This window comes from Sus scrofa, chromosome 4 (genome assembly GCF_000003025.6).
Source record: "Sus scrofa isolate TJ Tabasco breed Duroc chromosome 4, Sscrofa11.1, whole genome shotgun sequence".
NCBI classification, from domain to species: domain Eukaryota; kingdom Metazoa; phylum Chordata; class Mammalia; order Artiodactyla; family Suidae; genus Sus; species Sus scrofa.
In genome coordinates, this window is record NC_010446.5 from 67,777,685 (window position 1) to 67,798,652 (window position 20,968).

At 36.6% G+C, this 20,968-nt stretch overlaps 2 protein-coding genes across 4 annotated transcripts in view; one reads left to right on the forward strand and one right to left on the reverse strand.

The window, feature by feature from the left end:
- CSPP1 (centrosome and spindle pole associated protein 1) overlaps positions 1-20,968 on the reverse strand; it is a 230,271-nt gene that overhangs the window by 163,618 nt on the left and 45,685 nt on the right. The window contains exon 3 of the mRNA XM_021089277.1: positions 19,985-20,159. The gene's annotated coding sequence lies outside the window, so the exon portion shown is untranslated. The remainder of the gene's footprint in view (positions 1-19,984; positions 20,160-20,968) is intronic.
- The window catches only part of PPP1R42 (protein phosphatase 1 regulatory subunit 42), a 44,638-nt gene that overhangs the window by 5,930 nt on the left and 17,740 nt on the right, over positions 1-20,968 (forward strand). For 2 of the 3 annotated variants that reach the window (XM_005663043.3, XM_001926086.4), the window contains exons 2-5: positions 4,934-5,144; positions 7,092-7,258; positions 9,145-9,283; positions 11,922-12,038. In XM_005663043.3, the coding sequence (XP_005663100.1) occupies positions 5,016-5,144; positions 7,092-7,258; positions 9,145-9,283; positions 11,922-12,038 (552 nt within the window). In that variant the 5' untranslated portion in view covers positions 4,934-5,015. Of the gene's footprint in view, positions 1-3,156; positions 5,145-7,091; positions 7,259-9,144; positions 9,284-11,921; positions 12,039-20,968 lie in introns of those variants that run through there. The other variant, XM_021089278.1, reaches the window with a different exon arrangement.

Below are 20,968 nucleotides of genomic sequence, written 5' to 3' on the forward strand. Positions count from 1 at the left end.
CCATCAAAATATATGAAGCAAAAACTAACAATTGAAGAGAGAAATAGAAAGTTCTTCAATACTAATTGCAGACTTCAATATTCTACTCTCAATAATGGATAAAACAACCAGACAAAAGTAAGGAAATAGAGATCTTAAATAATATAATAAAGGAACTAAACCTAACAGACATATACAGAACATTCTACCCAACAACATAAAAACATTCTTCTGAAGTACACATGGGACTTTTTCCAGGGTGAGCCACAAATAAATTTCAACAGATTTTAAAAGATGTCATACAAAGTATCTTTTCCAACCACAATGGGATGAAGGTAAAAATCAGTAACAAAAGAAAACTAGAAAAATCAAAATAAGCAACACACTCTTTTTTTTTTTTTTTTTTGCTTTTTAGAGCCTCATCTGCTGCATATAGAGGTTCCCAGGCTGGGGGCTGAATTGGAACCGCAGCTTCCAGCCTACCCACAGCCACAGCAACACAGGATCCAAGCAACATCTGTGATCTACACCACAGTTCATGGAAACACCAGATTCTTAACCCACTGAGCGAGGCCAGGGATCAAACCGGCATCCTCATGGATACTAGCAGGATTCATTCTGCTGCACCACGACAGGAACTCCAAAATAAGCAACACACTCTTTATAAGCAATGGATTAGACAAGAAATCACAAAAAAAATAACTAAACCGAGGCTAGCAGAAAGAAGGAAATAATAAAGATTAGAGCATGGGTAAATGAAAAAGAGAACAGAATAGAGGGAAACCAATGAAACCAAAAGCTAGTCCTTTGAAAAGATCAACATACTTGACAAACTCTTAGCTAGAGGGTCTAAGAACCCTAAAGTGGGAACATCACTATAATTCTACAGAAATGAAAAGTATTATGAGTATACTATGAACAATTGTATGCCAAAAAAATTGGATAACCTAGATGAAAAGGAAAATTTCTTAGAAGCACAAAACCTACCAGCACTAAATCATGAAGAAAAAGAAAACCTGAATGGACATGTAACTAGGAAGGAAATTGAATCGGTACTCAAAAATCTTTCAACAAAGAAAAGCCCTGGCCCTGATGGCTTCACTGGTGAATTCTAGCAAACATTTTAACACCAGTCCCTCTCCAACTTTTCCAAAATGCTGAACAGAAGAGAACACATCTGTAATCATTCTGTGAGGCCAGCATTACTGTGATACCAAAGTCAAAAGAAAATTATAGACCAATATCACAGATGAACATTGATGCAAAAATCCTCAACAAAACATAACCAAACCATATACAAAAGCATATTAAAAGGATTATACACCATGAATATGTGGGATTCATCCCTAGAATACAAGGATGGTCAACATACAAAAACTGATAATGTAATACACAAGATTAACAGAATGAAAGGGAAAAAAAAACACATACTTCAGAAAAAAAATTTGATAAAATTCAATAACCTGATTTGTTACGATAAAAACACTCAACTAACTAGTAATAGAAGGAAAGTACCTCAACATAATAAAATATGGAAGTTCTTGTCCTAATGTTGCTGTGGCTGTGGTGTCGGCCAGCAGCTGTAGCTTTGATTAGACCCTCAGCCTGGGAACCTGCATATGCCACAGGTACAGCCCTAAAAAGAAAAAAAAAGTTTGTTTTATATTTTTTGTAGCTTATATAAAAACTCCTTCCCTATTCTAATTTTAAGAGAAAGATCTATATTTTCTTCTAAATGTATTAAAATTTTGCTTCGCACAATTGGTCTTTATCTAGAATTGATTAATGTGTAAGAAGTGAGTTAGAGGTTTAATTTTATTTTTTTCCTATGGAGAACCAGTTATCTCAGCACTGTATGCCTTGTTGTTTTCTCATTTATGTATCTATCCCCAGGTCCACACTGTCTAAATTAGTACAGCTTAATACTATCTCTACACCTTGGCTGTTCTTGCTTCTTAACCCTTTTTTAGTTTCCAGTTTTTAAAATTGTGGTAAAACATAAAATTTACCACCTTAATCATTTAATAAGTGTACAGTTCAGTGGTACTTAATACATTTAAAATATTATATGGCCATTGATACCATTTACCTCCAGTACTCTTTTCACTTTGGAAAACTGAAATTCTATCCCTGTTAAACAATAACTCCCCATTCTCCCTCCTCTGCTCTGGCCCAGGCAATGACCATTCTACATTGTCTGTGATTTTGATGACTCTAAGAACCTCATCTAAGTGGAGTAATATTTTATTTTTGTGACTGACTTATTTTGCTTAGCATAATGTTCTCAAGGTTCATCCTTGTTGTAGCATAATTCAGAATTTCCTACCTTCTTAAGACTGAATAATATTCCATAGTTTTGTATATACCAGATTTTGTTTACTATTCATTTACCTGTGGATTCTTAGATTGCTTCCATGTTTTTGCTATTGTGAATAATGCTGCTTTGAACATGGGAGTACAAATATTTCTTTGAGACTCTGTTCTCAATTCTTTGGGGTATGTATATTGAAGTAGGATTGCTGATAGTCCTACTTTTAATTTTTTGAGTAACTGCTATATTGTTTTCCACAGCAGTTTTACCATTTTACATTCCAACCAACAGTGCAGAAGAGTCCCAATAATGATACATCCTCGCTAACACGAGAGTATCTGTATTTTTGATAGTAGCCATCATAATGGGTGTGAGGTGGTATCTCATTGTAATTTTGACATGCATTTCCTTAATGATTAGTGATGGTAAGCATCTTTTCACATGTGTATTGGTCACTTCTATATCTTCTTCGGAGAAATGTCTATTCAAATCCTTTGCCCATTTTTTTTATCAGGTTGTTTTCTTGTTGAGTTGTAGACCCCTATCAGATGTATGATTTGCAATTATTTTCAAGTTCTTTGCCATTTGAGGTTTAAGAGTTCTCTATATATTCTGAATATTAATCCCTTATCAGACAAACAACTTGCAAATATTTTCTCCCATTCTGTTTTATCTTTTTACTCTGAAGCATATGGAAGTTCACAGGCTAAGGGTCAACTCGGAGCTGCAGCTGTTGGCCTATGCCACAGTCACAGCAATGTGGGATCTAAGCTGCATCTATGACCTACATCACAGCTCACGGCAATGCTGGATCCTTAACCCACTGAGTGAGGCCAGGGATCGAACCTACGTCCTCATGGATACTAGTCAGATTCGTTTCCCCTGAGCCATGACGGGAACTCCAGGATAAACTTTAAATTTGAGACTAGAGAGAAAGGAATAGAGGGGTTACAAATGTATTTTTAATGTTTTATATTTTAAGTTGACCTATGGATGTAGTGTTATTCTTTAATTATGAAATATTTTAAGAAGTTACATACGCTTAACTAGAAACTTTGTTCAGAATAATATTGTGTCGTGTTTGAAATTTGATCTATAAACAATAAACTTAAATTTTTCGTTATAAAAATAATGAATTTATGAAAATTTAAAACATCTATGAAGATTTTACAATTTTATTCTGTATATTATATTTTGCATTCTGAGAAATCTAAGAATATATTCTATATCTCCAAATACTTTATTGTCAGCATTTTATATAATATAGCCTGGGTAATTCTAAGCCAGTGTGTGAGAACACAAATTTTATCTTTCACTTCAGTCATTTTTTTCCTCCTAAGCCTTTATTTCATGTCCAGAATACCACACAAATTGAGGTGTTTGGGTGGTGAAATTCCAGATACACTGGAATAAAAATGCCTCATTTTAAACTATATTTTTGGTTACATTTTTAATAAGAGAATAGAAACACAATTGGGGAAACACGGGCATCTATCACTGAAACAGCTATACTTTCTGGATGACTGGAAAAATTGGGTTATTTCAAACTTATGGAACACATATGGATATCTTACATAGAGAGATATTTTAACATCACGTTTTCCTTATTTAACAACCCTAATATATTCCAGGTGAAACACTGAACAGTGTTGGCCTCATCTGTGGACATACTGATGATAGCAAACATTTTCTGACCTAGGTACCAGGTACTTTACACATGATTATCTCATGTAATCCTCACAATATGCCTTGAAAGTAGGTTATTATTATCCTAAATTTATAAGAAACTGAGGTAATACACCCAAGACTGCCTAACCAGTGACCAGTGGAGCCAATATTCTCAATCCAGGCAGTCTGGATTAAGAAACACTACCTCATGTTGCCTCTTTCTGGATTACAGTTGTAGCAACAAAATGTCAAGGCCAGCACTGAGTATTTTGCACCAACCTGTGAATACACTCAAGGTTTTCATACCACGTGTTCTGATTTGGGAGATTAATAAACATGATCACCATCAACCATGAGATAACCTGGTCTCATTTTCAACTATCACTAACTTGAGTACTTTGGGACAAACCTCTGGGCCCTAGTTACTTCATGTGAGAAAACTAGATGATACTGAGAAGTCCTTTTCACTCCAAGAGAGAAAAATAATCCTTTAAAAGATGTTCACAATAAGAAGTAAGCACTAGGGAGAGGAAAAGATATAAAAGTAAAAGTGAATGTGCACTGTGTATTCAATTAATTTTGGTATTTTAAATCTTTTTATTAAAATAATTAAGGCTATACAGAGTTGCCACTTTGGCACAATGGAATTGGTGGCATTTCTGGAGCACTGGGGCATGGGCCTGATGCCCAGACCAGCATAGTGGGTGGATCTGGTGTTGCCGCAGCTGTGGCAACCTGGATTTGATCCATGGGCTAGGAACTCCATGTGCCAAAGAGCAGCCAAAAAGGGAAAAAAAAGAAAAGAATTAAGAAAAAAACATTATTAATAATCAGAAAAAAACCCTAAATGCAACTTTAAAATGTCTATGAACTAGTTTATCAAATGGTTTTAGACAGGAAAATAAAAGAGTAACTCAAAATAATTTTTCCTAAATCGCTATGTACATAATACTCCTTTTTTTCTTTAATTTTTAGAAAGTTGGGCATAAAACAATACTGCTTCTTAACATGGTATCAGAAGACAGCTATTGCTGAGCATTTGATTTATACAGAAATCATGGTTCGACTGACCTTGGATCTAATTGCCAAAAACATCAATCTTAAATCCCGAAAAGAAGAAACCATTTCACAATATCTGAAGAAAATAACTCATATAAATTTTTCAGACAAAAATATAGATGCAATTGTAAGAACTCTGAAATTATTTCTTATTTTTACATAATTAATGTAAAGTTTAGAAATTGGTGCTAGGGTATACCTTCTTAGTAACTATATTTTGATTATACTTATTAACTATATTTTGATTTATCAGCTTTATGTTTTTAGTTTCCTGCTTGTATGTTAAACTTCTGTATAAAATATACCATTGTAATTGTTAAATATATACGGTCTCCTAAAATACTTTATAGTGTAGCAAACAAGATTTTGAATTATATGTTTGAAAATAATTTCAAAGATTATTACTTTTGTATAATTCCATAGCCTTGGAATATGAATTTTTAACATATCAAAATAATAATTAATATGTAAGTACCATATTTCAAAACACTAACAGTGAAATACATTTGTGTATAATTTAACTGGTTCTATACATGTAGGTTATACTACGTCAGTTATATCAGGCAAGGTTATGTTTACTTGAATATATATTCTGTGCTAAGCTAATTTTCTCTGTGCTGAGCTAATTTTTGGCTTCAATTTGGGAAACTTTAAAGGCAGCAATAACCCTTTTAGGTCATTTGTATTGGTATCCACTGTCTATAATAAAACAACTAAAGGCTATAGATGAACAAAATTTTTTTGCAAACATAAGGAACATGAGGGAAGGGATTATATCTATTTTTTTTCACATCATTCCAAATCCCCCATCCAGTACAGCACCCAACTCATATTAATTATAAATATTTAATTTAACAAATGAATGAGTGAAAAAAACACAAAGCTCCAGGCAAAATTGTCAATTAAGACAATTGGGTTCTGGGGGCTTTTTTGGCAGGGACCTTCAATAGTCATCTCCTATTCAATAGTCCTTTCCAGTTTCCAGGTGAGCCTTCTCCCCAGCTGTCCCAATCTCCTGTTTCTCTTTTATTGCCCAGAGAACTCTCTACCTCATCATAACATCACAGACCACTTTTTTCAGAGAACCTGTATTTAACATCCTTTTGTACCCTCACAACCAGTGATCTTTCAGTCTGGATGATCTTTATTAGGAGGAAAGCAAAGTGGTTAAAGTAATTCACACTAAGAATAACTAGTAGATTTAAAGTTCCCAAGATGTGGCTATATTTTAAAAAGTCTTATTAACTTAATGAAAGCTGAGATTTTTTTTTGAGCAGAATTTCACTCTACTTCTTGCGTAATTATGCTAGACTAACTCTCTACTACCACACAAGAAAGTGATGGACTTTTAAAAATACCTTTTTTTTAATCTCAAAAATAAGTGGCATCCACTTGTATAAATACATACAAAAAGAAAGAAATGGACTTGTAATCCTTCCCTGCAGAGAAAACCACTATTAACATTTAGGTGTATTCTTTCAGTCTTTTTTCTAGGCCTGTATTCATGTAAGTTTACAATAATGGGGCATGTTGAATGTACTGTTCTCATTTTATTATGATATCGACAAGATATTACTTAAGAAATTAAAGGATATTGAATGGGTTACACAGTATTCCCTTTAAGTAGCATTATAATAGTTTATTAATCCATTGTTTTTGAATATCTAGATGACTTCAAATTTTCAGTACTATAAACCACAACAGCTTACTTCCAATCATAAAGATTAATCCCTGATTCATAACGCTGAAGCAATAATTTGTTAGATGCTTCAACCTCCAGAGAAGCCTAATTGCTTCTAAGGGAAACTGCTTGCACTGGGAAAATCTTTCTTAACTAGCACAATTTTTATGATGTGGTTACAGAATACTAAAACCTAGAATTAACTTTGTAATCATTCTAATATTGTATTTACTGCTGTAACAGATGAATACTGTCTTTTTACAGGAACCTTAATGAATGTGTAGAATGATTAAGTGAAAAACTTTCCTAAAAACAAACCTCTGAGTTTTTGGGAGAAATTTAAGTATGACCTGTTTTTTGGGGTTTTTTGTTTTGTTTCTGTTTTCCTTTTAGGACAACCTCTCTCTTTGCAAAAATCTAAGTGTTTTATATTTGTATGATAACCGTATTAGTCAAATCACTAACCTGAATTATGCCACAAACTTGACCCACTTATATCTACAAAACAATTGTATTTCATCTATGGAGAACCTCAGATCATTAAAGAAACTGGAAAAATTGTAAGTGCTTTTATTTCTAAATAAGGTAATTGTTGTCATCATTATATGCAGGCATTCCCATTATCTGTAGTTTTGTGGAACAGGCCTCATTTTTACTCTTTTGCAGTATTAGTGTTACAAAATAAATTGTTATACATGTAATACTCAACAATTTGTGTTTTATTAGTCCCCATAAACTTTTCTTTTGCAGGAGGGTGAGCTGTCTTAAGGGCTTATGTAGGATCAACTGGTGAATTATCAGTGCTTCTCAAAAAGCAGGCCAAGGACTTAGAATGGGGGAAAAAGTAGAGTGGGAAATGCTTATTAAAAATCAGATTGTGGAGTTCCCATTGGCACAGAGGAAACGAATCCAACTAGTATCCATGAGGATGTGGGTTCGATCCCTGACCTTGCTCGATAGGTAAAGGATCTGACATTGCCACAAGCTGTGGTGTAGGTCACAGATTTTGCTCGGATCCTAAGTTAGTGTAGCTGTGGTGTGGGCTGGCAGCCATAGCTCTGATTTGACTCCTAGCCTGGGAACTTCCATGTGCCACAGGTACGGCCCTAAAAAGCAAAAGCAAACAAACAAATGCACGTTGCTGTATAAAACAGATTACAAATAAGGATTTACTGTATAATACAGAGAACTATTTTCAATATTTTATAATAACCCATAATGGAAAAATAATCTGAAAAAATTATGTAACTGAATCACTTTTATATATACCTAAAACTAACACAATATTGTAAATCAACTACACATTAATTTTTAAAAATGCAGTTTACTGGGTCTAACCTAGGTAACCAAATCAGAACCTCTCGGGGTTAAGCTCAGAATTCTTCATTTTTAAACCTATAACCCAGATGATTCTTTTTTTTTTTTTTTTTTCCTGTCTTTTTATGGCTGCATCCGCATATGGAGGCTCCCAGGCTAGGGGTCGAATCAGAGCTGTAGCCTCTGCTCTATGACACAGCCAAAGCAACTCAGGATCCAAGCTGCGTCTGTGACCTACACCACAGGTCACGGCAACCTGGGATCCTTAACCCACTGAGCAAGGCCAGCGATGGAACCTGCAACCTTGTGGATCCTAGTTGGGTTTGCTAACTACTGAGCCACAATGGGAACTCCCACCCAGATGATGCTTAATGCACTCTTTTTTTTTTTTTTGTCTTTTGTTGTTGTTGTTGCTATTTCTTGGGCCGCTCCCTTGGCATATGGAGGTTCCCAGGCTAGGGGTTGAATCGGAGCTGTAGCCACCGGCCTACGCCAGAGCCACAGCAACGCGGGATCGGAGCCGCGTCTGCAACCTACACCACAGCTCACGGCAACGCCGGATCGTTAACCCACTGAGCAAGGGCAGACCGAACCCGCAACCTCATGGTTCCTAGTCGGATTCGTTAACCCCTGCGCCACGACGGGAACTCCTAATGCACTTTAATATAAGAGGAGCACTGATAGAACTATTCCAATTTATCACTGTAAAAAAAAATTCCTTAGACTTAATTGTGAGTAAAATAAATAAATCTTTCATTGCTCCAATGTAAAGAGAACATTCTGCATGGACAGCTGATCCTTGACCAACATGGGTTGGAACTGTGCAGATCCACTTATACATGGATTTCTTTCAATAGTAAATACTACAGTACTACACAATCCATGATTCATGGTTGGCAGAATTTGCAAATGCAGGGTAACCAGGGATACAGAGTGCCCACTCTAAGTTATACGCAGATTTCCCACTGCATGGAAGTTGGCACCCCTAACCACACCCCCACACACACTGTTCAAGGGTAAACTGTATAATTTTCACATTGCTCAATGATTTTGTTACTATGTTTTTATCACATTTATAGACCGTGTGTTCTCATAATGTCTACTTAGAAATACGTTTGATATTTTGCAGATATCTGGGGGGCAATTACATTGCTGTCATAGAAGGCTTAGAAGGATTAGAAGGACTAAGAGAGCTTCATGTTGAGAGTCAGAGGCTTCCCCCTGGAGAAAAGCTCCTGTTTGATCCAAGAACTCTTCATTCTCTGGCAGTAAGGCCACATTAGAGTACTCTAACAAAAAATACAGTGATTCATATTCATAATGAAAAAAGTGGTGAAGGTATATTTGGATGTTGTACTTATTCTGCATGTTTATATGGTCAGTTAAGAACTTGAGAGCTAAAACTAATTTTTCCTACATATTTTCTCAGACAGCAGCTATAAAGTGGGAATGATAATGCCTGCCTCTAGGGTAACTGGAAGGATCAAAAGAAGAATGTGGAAAGGTTATATAAAGCATGAAGTTCTAATACAGATGTTAACTCATTCATATTTTGACCTTGGTGTGGTTATCATGACTCAAACTTTATAAACTTTTTGGGGGAAAAAAAAACTAAGGAAAGAGGAATGCAAGATTATTTGGAAAATTTGAGCAACTTGGAGAACCTTTATAATGATAAGTCATTTTCTCACTGGATTCTGATTTGATTGTAGGTTGCACTGCATAGAGCTCTGCCTCACCTGAAGCAGGGAGATCTGGGAGCACAGATTTGCTGCTTCAGCTATCACCTGACAACCAGTCACATCACGTAGAAGTGTCCTCAAAATGAGATTTGTTAGGACATGCTACCTTCAATTCTAGGGCAAGAGATGTAAATGGAACAGATTTCACTGGTTTTATTTTAGAAGGCCCAGAAATGGAGGGCAGTAGAAGGTTTTTTATTTTTTTATTTTTTTAAAGTGTCATTTATTCATTATAGTACAGTATTCTTTTTTTCTTTTTTTTTGTCTTTTTTTTTTTTTTTGTCTTTTGTCTTGTTGTTGTTGTTGTTGTTGTTGTTGTTGTTGTTGTTGTTGTTGCTATCTCTTGGGCCGCTCCCGCGGCATATGGAGGTTCCCAGGCTAGGGGTTGAATCGGAGCTGTAGCCACCGGCCTACGCCAGAGCCACAGCAACGCGGGATCCGAGCAGCGTCTGCAACCTACACCACAGCTCACGGCAACGCCAGATCATTAACCCACTGAGCAAGGGCAGGGACTGAACCCGCGACCTCATGGTTCCTAGTCGGATTCGTTAACCACGCGCCACGACGGGAACTCCAGTAGAAGGTTTTTTAAACTAAACTGTTAACAATTATGGGGTAGTGCTTTATTTTATTTTATTTTATTATTATTATTATTATTATTTTTTGTCTTTTCTATGGCCGCACTCATGGCCTATGGAGGTTCCCAAGCTAGGGGTCTAATAGGAGGTATAGATGCCGGCCTACGCCAGAGCCACAGCAACTCCGGATCTGAGCCGCCTCTGCGACCTACACCACAGCTCACGACAACACCGGATCCTTAACCTACTGAGCAAGGCTAGGGATTAGAACCCACAACCTCATGGTTCCTAGTCGGATTCGTTAACCACTCTGCAACGATGGGAACTCCTGGGATAGTGCTTTAAATTGAAAAAGAAAGGAGTGATCAGATTCCTGTTCCACCCACTCTATTAACCCATAGAAACAACTGTGTCTCAGCTCAACCTCAACAGATTCAAGTAAACTGATTCCACTGTGGGGACAGCTAGTTTTATTACAGAATGTCACTGAAAACATTTTTGCTTGCTTGTTTTTGCACAGATTCAAGCAGATTCTGAAATTCCAAATATAAGGCATGCTTTTTAAACCATACTTGAAGTTTGAGAAAGTATCAGGCAGTGTCTTCTCCAAAGGTTGGCTGTGGGGAGTTCCCGTTATGGCTAACGGGATTAAGAACCCAACTAGTATCCATGAGGATGCAGGTTCAATCCCTGCCTTGCTCAGTGGTTAAGGATCTAGCATTGCCAACAAGCTGCAGTGTAGGCTGCAGATGCAGCTAAGATCCTGCATTGCTGTGGCTGTGGCATAGGCCAGTAGCTGCAGCTCCAATTCAGCCCCTAGCCTGGGAACTTCCATATCCCCTAGGCGTAGCCCTAAAAAGAAAAAAAGAAAAAGAAAGAAATAAAGGTTGGCTGTGTGTAGATACCTGGATGGGTGGTCTTCAACTTAGTAGAAATCCGTGGTCTTAGATTTTAAGATAGTTTAGATTTAGTGTTGCTCTGTTGTATATTTATGTCCTCCTCATTAACAGCTAATGTTGAACTTTTTATTAATTAGCAATTGTCATTTTTAGTGGTTTCTGGACATATAAATTATCAAGAGAAAATTATATGGAGAGATAAAGATAAAAATAAAGACCAGATATTCTTTCATTCTTGGTCAAGTTTCCTATTTAGAAAAACAAAGATAAATTTCTTCCTAATCTTAGAGATATTTAACACAAAACGATAATTTGCTTAAACTGAAACAAGCATTATTTTCTGCTTGTTATTATTTGCTTATTGTGACATCTTTCTTCTCTCTTTGCTTCTTGATTCTTGGCTTCTTTCTGTAAATTTCTCACATCTTGAAGACTTATGACTTATGAAGGAACTTTGGACAAAAATAGTAAGTTACATTACAATTACTATAGCTTTAGAAGTTCCATCTGAAAAAAATATAGCATAAAAACAAAATCTCCAAGGGATTTTATTTTATTTTTTTGCCTCAAAGAGCAAAACAGCCTGAACAGACAATTTTAAAATTTTCACAGATTTGATTTCTGGTTTCTACATATAGTATTCAACTAGACTATTTATTTATTCTAATTTAGTTACTTTTCTTATAGAAATCCCTCTCTATACTGAATATCAGCAATAATAATATTGATGACATAAGAGACTTAGAAATACTGGAGAATCTTAAACAGCTCACAGCAGTTGACAACCAACTTCTGCATGTGAAGGTAAGGTAAAGAAAAATTCATTTAAAAATATTTATAAGAAATTGTGATTGAAAAATATTTATTTTGCTAAATACATATAAAATGTATTACTATAAAAACTATTCTGAATTAGTCCTAAAACTAGTTTATGAATCTTTACTTCTTAATGTATTTTTTTTGCACAATTCTGCTGTCTTACCTGGTTTTCTCTTTTATACCCCAATGCCTCCATCCCTCACCAACACAAAAATGTTCTTCTGAGAAGAAAGTATGTTTTTTCCACTCTGTATTATTTTTCTTTCAAATGTTCTCCTCTAGAGACTAGATTTCTTGCCCCTTAACTCTGACCTCCTAATGAATGAATTTCTATTAGCTGTGATTAGATCCAAACTCTCTCCTGGCTGCTGCTCCTTGGGAAAACACTTGGATCTTTAATTTATTCTAATTGGCACTAGCTATATTCATGTCATGTTATGCCATATCATGCCACATTCATTTAATTACTCATTTGTTCAAACATATATTGGGCACCTACGTACTTGCCAGGCACTAAACTACTCCATGCAGAAGAAGAAAGAATACAGTGTCAGGAATCAAAAACCCCATAGTCAACGAGTGATGGGACTGCAACATGATTCTGTTTTCTTAAGTATTGTGGTATTGCTAACTTAGCCTGGGGCTAGGGAAGGCTTCCTGCAAACAGTCATATGTGAACTGAACCATTGCCATGTCCTCAGTTTCTGGTTTGGCAGTGGGGTGAGCTGTGATATACTTTCTTTACATAGGACCACAGGAGCAAGAATAGGCTTCTTTTCCCCATAAACAAAACTCTTGTTTCAAAAGCACCTCTAGGAGTTCCCATCATAGCGCAGAGGAAATGAATCCCACTAAGAACCATAAGGTTGTGGGTTCGATTCCTGGCCCCGCTCAGTGGGTTAAGGATCTGGCGTTGCTATGGCTGTGGTGTAGGCTGGCAGCTGTATCTCCAATTCAACCCCTAGCCTGGGAACCTCCATGGGCCATGTGTGCGGCGGTGGCGCAAGAGAAAAAAAAAGCAAAAGCACTTCTAGACACCTACCTGCTAACCCTAAAAAAGTTACGCCTGGTCTTGTTTCCAAATTCAGGACTTTTACCTGGCTCATCTCATGACTACCGTAAGCAGTAGATAATAATGAAAAGAAATGTTATTCTTACATTCATTTGTAAATGAATTCACCCAAATATTCAAAATGCCAGTGAACAGTCAGAGTAGATGTTTAAAATAAAAATACAAATAAGGAAGCATGACTCAATTAGTCATTTTAACTTAACAATATGAAGGAATTGAGAAATTCATGGGATGAATTCTGCATTCAAAAATATTTTATTTTTTTAATTTTTTTCAAAAATATTTTAATTTTTAGACCACCCTTCAACATTTTTTTTCCATTGGGCATTTTTTGTATTCATCAGAATTACTTAATTTTCCTATGATTTCACAGTATTTGTATCAATGATTTTGTGTAGTCAAAAGGATTTTGGGTAGTCTTATATAAGATATACTGTACATGTGATTCCTATTCAAAGTGACAGAGCATGGAGTTTAGGTCTTTGATTAAATAGAGAAGACCTGGGATATGCATGGGGGTCCATATTCACCCCATGGACCCAACACAATGGCTAAGCACAGAAGTTCACTTTTCCTGGGGAGTAAATGGTGGAGAATTCCAGTCTCCTACATCTGCAAGGTAAGTATTTTCCTTGAATGTTTTTGAAGCCCCAGTTCTAAGCACAATGCTTACCAAATAAATGTTCAGTAATGAGTGGTGAATATATGAATATATATTGAAAGATCTGATTAGCTATTAATTATCATAATTACCAAGATCCAATTCAGTTATTGTCATTACTTTTACTGTCTTACTCTATTATGCTTTTAACTCTGAGTAGAAAAGGAGTTTGTTAAGGGCAACAATGCTAGCCTCCAAATGATCCCAAAGGAAGTTTTTCTGAATGACATTAAAACCAAGCTATTTGCCTACAATTATTTTCTCAGGCCATTTATAAGGCATAACCAGGATAAATGTGTAACTAAAATAAATAACCTCATTACTGATTATTCAGTCTAGGAATGTCTAAATAAACCCTTATTTTTAAGACTGAACTCAATGTCACCTCCTTTGTGTAGCTTTTCCTGAACCTCACTATCAAGTTAAGCTATTCAAAAATATTTATTATGTTTTATGTGCCCTTGCAGAAACATGTCCTAGGCACTGAGGATACTATGATAAATAAGACAGTCAGGGTCTCTTCTCTCAAGGAACTTACATTATAGTGAGAGAGGGGAAGGAACACTCAGAAAATAAATAAGCAGAGAAGACTGTAAAACATATTAAGAACTTATTTCTCTGTATATATTCCTGGGAGCAGCATCTCCATTATTTTAGCTTTAATTTTTTTATTCTTTATGCTCATTGATCGAAGTTGCCCCAAAGCCGCTGACATCAAACCCCGTGCCATGGGAGAGAAAGATCAACATGCCATACATAAAGTCACTGACATCAATCCTCAGAGTTTTCAGCAATGGACAGCTTTGTACCATGGGGAAAAGGAAGTAGACACCATTAGAAAATTCTAACAAAACCACTGTAATTACCCAAACATTTTTAGCACTTAGACCAGCTGTCTTTATATGGACACTGTAGGTTTCTAATATATGTCTACAGAAAATCCATGAACTAAAAAAAAAAAAAAAAAAAAAAAAAAAAAAATAATGGTCCCTTAATATGGTTAAATAACTTGGAATCTTCCAATCGAAATTCTGGTTTGAGCAGTGAAAAAGATATTTAAGGAAAAGTTAAAGGAACACATGTAACAAAGGAAAAAACTATTATGGCAACTGAAATCCTGGAGCTCTGCAGCAGAAATAAGAAAAGTAAAAAGAAAAAAGAATTGGGTCGCTGGGAAATTTCCTAATGATGCCAATACCCTGGACTACTGAGGGTCTTAAGAGTCATGGAGGGGTGGCTACATTAGAGGGGGAGGCACCACGTAAGGACCTGGAAGAAGCTGAGCAAAGTGGCTTCTGTCCCTCCTGCTGTTTAGGATTTAATTCCCTTCCTCTCACTTCTGTAGACCCACAGCTGCCAAGGACTCCTTCCCCCAAGCTCCCCTCATCTATCTTACTCCCTAGTCCAAGGTCCAGGGCAGAGACTTGGAAGGGAGGGGGAGGTGATGGTGGTAGAGGAGTAGAGGGAAAAACAGAAGATAAATTCTGCCTTTCCTCTCTCTTCTCCATGTCTGCAGTCCCTCTAATCAGCAAATTTTTCAAAAGTTCCACATAACTTCTTTAAAACTCTTGTCCTGCTTCCAACCTCAGATCCATTCATTCATACATGCATGCATTATTTCTTCCTATTCAGTCATTCAAAACATCTACCATGTGGGAGTGCTTGTGAGACAATGGAGGAGACAACAGGGAGCAAAAACCAGACACAGTCCCTGGCCTTGAAGAGCTTTCAGCATTGAGAGGATAGAAACATTAAGCACATAATCACTCAAAAACAAAAGTAAAATTGCACCAGTGGAAAGGGATACAAAGGAGAAGTATGTCACTCTGAGAGTCTATAACGGGGATTTGCCTTAGGGAACTTGGTGATGGCATCCCCTAAGAAGGTATTGTTGAGCTGAACTCTGGGAGGACAGAAGGGTTTACCAGGTAAAGAAAATAGCATTTGCAAAGGCCTTGGGGCAGGTGAGAATATGACAAAGATGAAAGAAGGGAAGCAGAGTAAAGACGGCACATGGTGCAAATGGAGGCTGGTGGGCAGGTGGGCTGCACAGATCATGACAGAGAGTTCTGCCTGTATCCTAAGAACAGTGGGGAGCAACTAAAGGTATTTAAGTCAGGTGTGATGTAATTATAGATGAGCATTCTGAAAAGATCAGCATAGCTACAGTGTGGAGAACAGATTGAAAGAAGCCAGGCTGACTAGGAAGTGAGAGATGGTGGAAATCTGAATAGGTAGAAATGAAGTGAGTACACAGATTGGAAAGCTGTTTGGGAAGTAAGTATACAGGACTTGGTGGTAAGTTGGATATAGGGACTGTGGAGGAGGGAGGGGTCAAGGATGGTTTCATGCTTCTGAAAAATAGGGAACTCAAGAGTCAAGTTAGAAAAAAGGCCAATTTATTTATTTATTTATTTATTTTTGTCTTTTTGCTATTTCTTGGGCTGCTCCCGCGGCATATGGAGGTTCCCAGGCTAGGGCTCCAATCGGAGCTGTAGCCACCAGCCTACACCAGAGCCACAGCAACGTGGGATCCGAGCCGCGTCCGCAACCTACACCACAGCTCATGGCAACGTTGGATCATTAACCCACTGAGCAAGGGCAGGGACCGAACCCACAACCTCATGGTTCCTAGTCGGATTTGTTAACCACTGCGCCATGACAGGAACTCCAGAAAAGGCCAATTTAGACAATTGGTTATATGAGACAAGAGCTCAGTGGACAGAAGAATGTGGGAGTCTTCAACATATTGGTCACTGAAGCTTCCATTATGGATGAGATTGCCTAGATATGGGATGAGAGAGTATATGATAAAATGTTCAGTGTGGCTTCCCAGAAAATCTGGTTCTTTCTCTCACGTACAAATGGCACTTCCTTCTTTCCTTGGTGTAATAGATGTTTTACAATTTCCATCAGCATGGCCATGCTTTTTCTATAAAGAGTCAGCATATATATATGTTTTTCTAGCCATGACTTCCCATTCTGCTGTGGTCCACAGAAAAAAAAATACTGTTTGAAAGGAAAAAATGTAGATTATAGAAAAGGAAGCAAGAGAACTGATCCCTAATGGTCTGCTGCAGAGACACATACTCCTGACCCAAGAGCAAGCTCTAGTGCTGAGGAAATACAGTGATGAATTACAGGGAGGTTTTTTAGCACTATCATTGCACAGATATTCTTTAGGCTTTTTCTCAACTATATAGTTTTGGGCTTGGGGGGTTTGTTTGGGGGCCATCCTGTGGCATATGGAGTTCCCAGGCCAGGGATCAGATCCAAGCTGCAGTTGCAACCAAGACTGGATCCTTTAACTCACTGTGCCAGGCCAGGGATGGAACCTGCATCCTGGCGCTGCAGAAACACCACCAATTCCGTTGCACCACAGTGGGAACTCCTAGATTACTTTTATGGGCTAAATCAGGAATAGTCCACCAGGCATAGCACTGTTTTTTTTTTATGAAAAAATATTCTCCATTCTCAAAACCAACTTCTAGGAAGCAGCCTGTTTATATACTAGAGATTTCTATGGTTAGAGCTTTGCTATTTGTGGGGCCAAAGATACATGCAGGATCCAGGGAGGTAACAAAATATGGTCATAAAGGGTGCAGTCAGTTGGATAAGTCACTCTAAAGAACTGAGACTAAGAAAGTCTGAAATTGTCAATGTATGGCACAGTAATAATGTTAACAGTATCTGTTCAAAAGCACCAGGCTGCAGGAGTATCCAGTGGTTGAAGAAGGAAAGGCAGTGACCTAGACTCTTATAACACAAAATATGGTCCTAGAATCAGCAGCATTAGCATCTGAAATGCCACATCTCAGCTTCTGCCTCAGACCTAATAAATCAGAACAAGCATTTAAACAAGTTCCTTAGGTGATTCATAAGCACATAATAGTTTGAGAACTAGTCTGCTCAACTCTTTCAAGAAGTGTAGTGATGGTAAGAGATAGGAGAACATGATGGAGGAAAATGTGAGAAAAAGTATATATATATATACATATATATATGACTGGGTCACTTTGCTGTACAGTAGAAATTGACAGAACACTGTAAACCAACTATAATGGGGGAAAAAATCATAAAAAAGAGGAGAAAAGCCAGAGGAGAGGGAGAGACTGGAAATGGAAATGCAAGAGAAAAATCATATCAAGATGAGGAGGCCTGTGGAGAGGAGAAGGGATCAAGAGAACTGAGTAATTTGGGGAAAGAGGTGGGACTTTTTCTTTGTTGATAAAAATTGGAAAGAGGAATGGAAGGGGAAGTGTGAGACCAAAGGCAGGTAACTGAGAAAACTCTATGTTTAATGACCCAGTTCTCCCAATAAAACTGGTGACAAAATCAACCACTGAGGAGGAGGAGGAGAAAGAAATGTTTCAAGCCAAATACTCTATATTTTAGAAACTCCTTTAACTCATAAGGCTCTAGTTTAAATGACATTTACTTTTAACACTTCTTTGCATTTTTTCTGTAACTCAAATAAGAATGCAGCAATGTATTAAAATATTAAATTTATAATAAAACTTGAATGTCTGCAAGTAGCTTGATGAGCCATGAACTTTACTAAGACCAACATTATATAGTTTGTTGACATTATTGAGTCAAATAAATATCATGGCTGCAAAATATATATAAAAAGATGAAGGAACAAAAATTCAATTTTTACCTACAGTTTTTATGTCTGCAAAGTTTGCTAAATCAATAAAATGATCAGAAAAATTCATCTCACAGTCAGATATATTAGTGATTTACTTTATTGGTTTTCTGATGACCATTTATCATGAGGTAAAGCATCTTAGAATAAATGGAAATAAAAAATTTGATGTGCTTGCCTCTTATATAAACTAAATATTTGATTTATAAGACACAGACGAACAAACCACTATGGCCTGTCATGTTTTCTCAGTTTCTAATTTATTCAACCTCTGCTCAATATTGATCCTGACAAGTTGAGTAACCCAAAGATAAATTTATTCACTCCACAGTTTAGTCAGGAACAAGCCAAAAATTATAGATTTTTGTGGGCAGATGATGACAAGCAGTCAGGAGGATGACAAATGGCTGTCTTTAGATTTAGTTAGAACAGTTGGGGTAGACATTTCCGATAAAGATTGGAGCATGCTGGTCAAATACAGGTTCATCAGCAGCCATCATTAATTGCAGAGAGCACTGCCGGAGCAGCAGGCTCCTGTAAGAGGCTTAGGCACCAGCCCTGCATGGGAAATAGAACTGGCTCCTTGGTATTTTGCAGCACTCTTCTAAGTGATAGCATGACATGATCATTTATCATACAGAGACTGTCCAGAAAAGTGTCTGCTCCCTTTAGTAACTTATTGAAGGGCAGGAAAGTGAAAGCATTTTATTAAAGACAGGAAGGCAATGAACAACCAGAGCGTATCCAAAGGGTAATCATATTTCAGCAAAGGATTAGTTTAGTCTTAAATAAACATACACTGGAAGGAGTATGTTGAGGGTCATTTATCAAGTGAAGAACAATTAACAAACTCTACAGGACTCTTTTTATCTGTATAAATTTAAAGTTCTCTTATTGTTATTATTAACTTTTGCATAATGGGCATCTTATTCAACACCGTATAAAAATGCAATGCACAATTCCATCCTCAGATGGTTTTAAACTAAGAGAAATACAGTGAAACTCTCACATAAAATAATTATGGCTGTATCAAAAGCTGTTGTACAAGTGTCCTGAAGAGAGCATAATTCAGGGACTGAAGGATGAAGTTATAACTTTTAAAGAGAGCTTTCTTTTAAGAAATCAACTGCTTGTCAGTGGATCAGAAGCTTATTCTCCCTTACAACAATTTTTGCTCTCTGTGGACCAAAATTAAGAGAAAGGAAATTAGCTGAGACAAAGGGGGAGAGAATTAACACATCTATTCCTTACTTGCCTGTTACAGGCACTTTATATGCCACAGCAACTAATACTAATTATCTTTACTTTATAAATGAGGACACAGACTTGCTTAAGGTCAAATAGTAAGCAGCAGTGTCAGGACACTTTGGGTTGCCTGTATATTTTTAAACAATTCCTTATATTTTTCACATGAATTATTTATTTGGATATATCAGAGTCTAGCACAGAACTTAGCCCATGATTCAATAAATATCTGCTGAATAATGAAGCAGGCAGAAATACCACTTTCTGTAGGAAGACATAGGCCTCAGCAAGATTAAAGGACTTACCAGGTGCTCTGGGTCCTGGACACCTGGCTGCCTAATTATTCCCCAAAGATAGCATTTCTTCATGTAGATGCAGGCACATACGGATGTTCCATATTTTGCTACCTCCTTGATAGGGCAGTTGGGGAGGATTTTTAAGATGTAGCTTCATCGTAAAAATATATATATTTTCTAAAACCTAAAGAATAAATACAGTCTTATAAGAAAATTTTCCAAAAATTGAAAAATGAAATATTTAAACATAAACATGAATTAAACAAAGAATAAAATGGAAGTTACAAATAGATTAAATAGATATACAAAGCTGAAAGGTATCAAGCTTTGAGGGTGAGGAAATGCCATGGGGAGTAAAACACCAGGCAATGCATTGTTAATTACTTTCAGCTTTACAATTAGACTATGTATGAATTAATGTATAATTTATATTCCTAATTTCTCCTTACACCCTATGATAAGTCTGGTCTTCACTGTAGGAAAACAAATGGAAGAATCACAAGTGTTTGTCTGCTGCTCTCCTCTGTAACTTTTATTAACTTTGTAATCTTCATACCCACATTCTAAAGGAAAGCAATCACCCTAGTCATGTACAACATCACATATATGGCAGTACTCTGAAAACCAGAAAACTCTCCACAGAATTTAGTTAATATCAATATTTATCATTATTATCAGTAAAACTGTTGCTTTAAAAGAATGTTTTGCCATACTGAAGGGCTTATGACCACTAAATTTTTAAAAATCAATCACAGGCTATAAAGTAGAAAAGCAGTTTTTCCATTACTTGTTTTGAGTAATTCATTACAGATAAATTAAACTTATCTGGTTTAAAAAAAAACAGATATATTGGGGCATGAATAAGAAATAAAGTATAAATATATATCACTTCTATTAAATAGTAGCTAGAGTAAAACATGCACATAAAAAATGAGGAATGGGACAAAGCAGGAAAAGGAATGACAGAAAGACAAGGCATTGGAGAAGTATAAT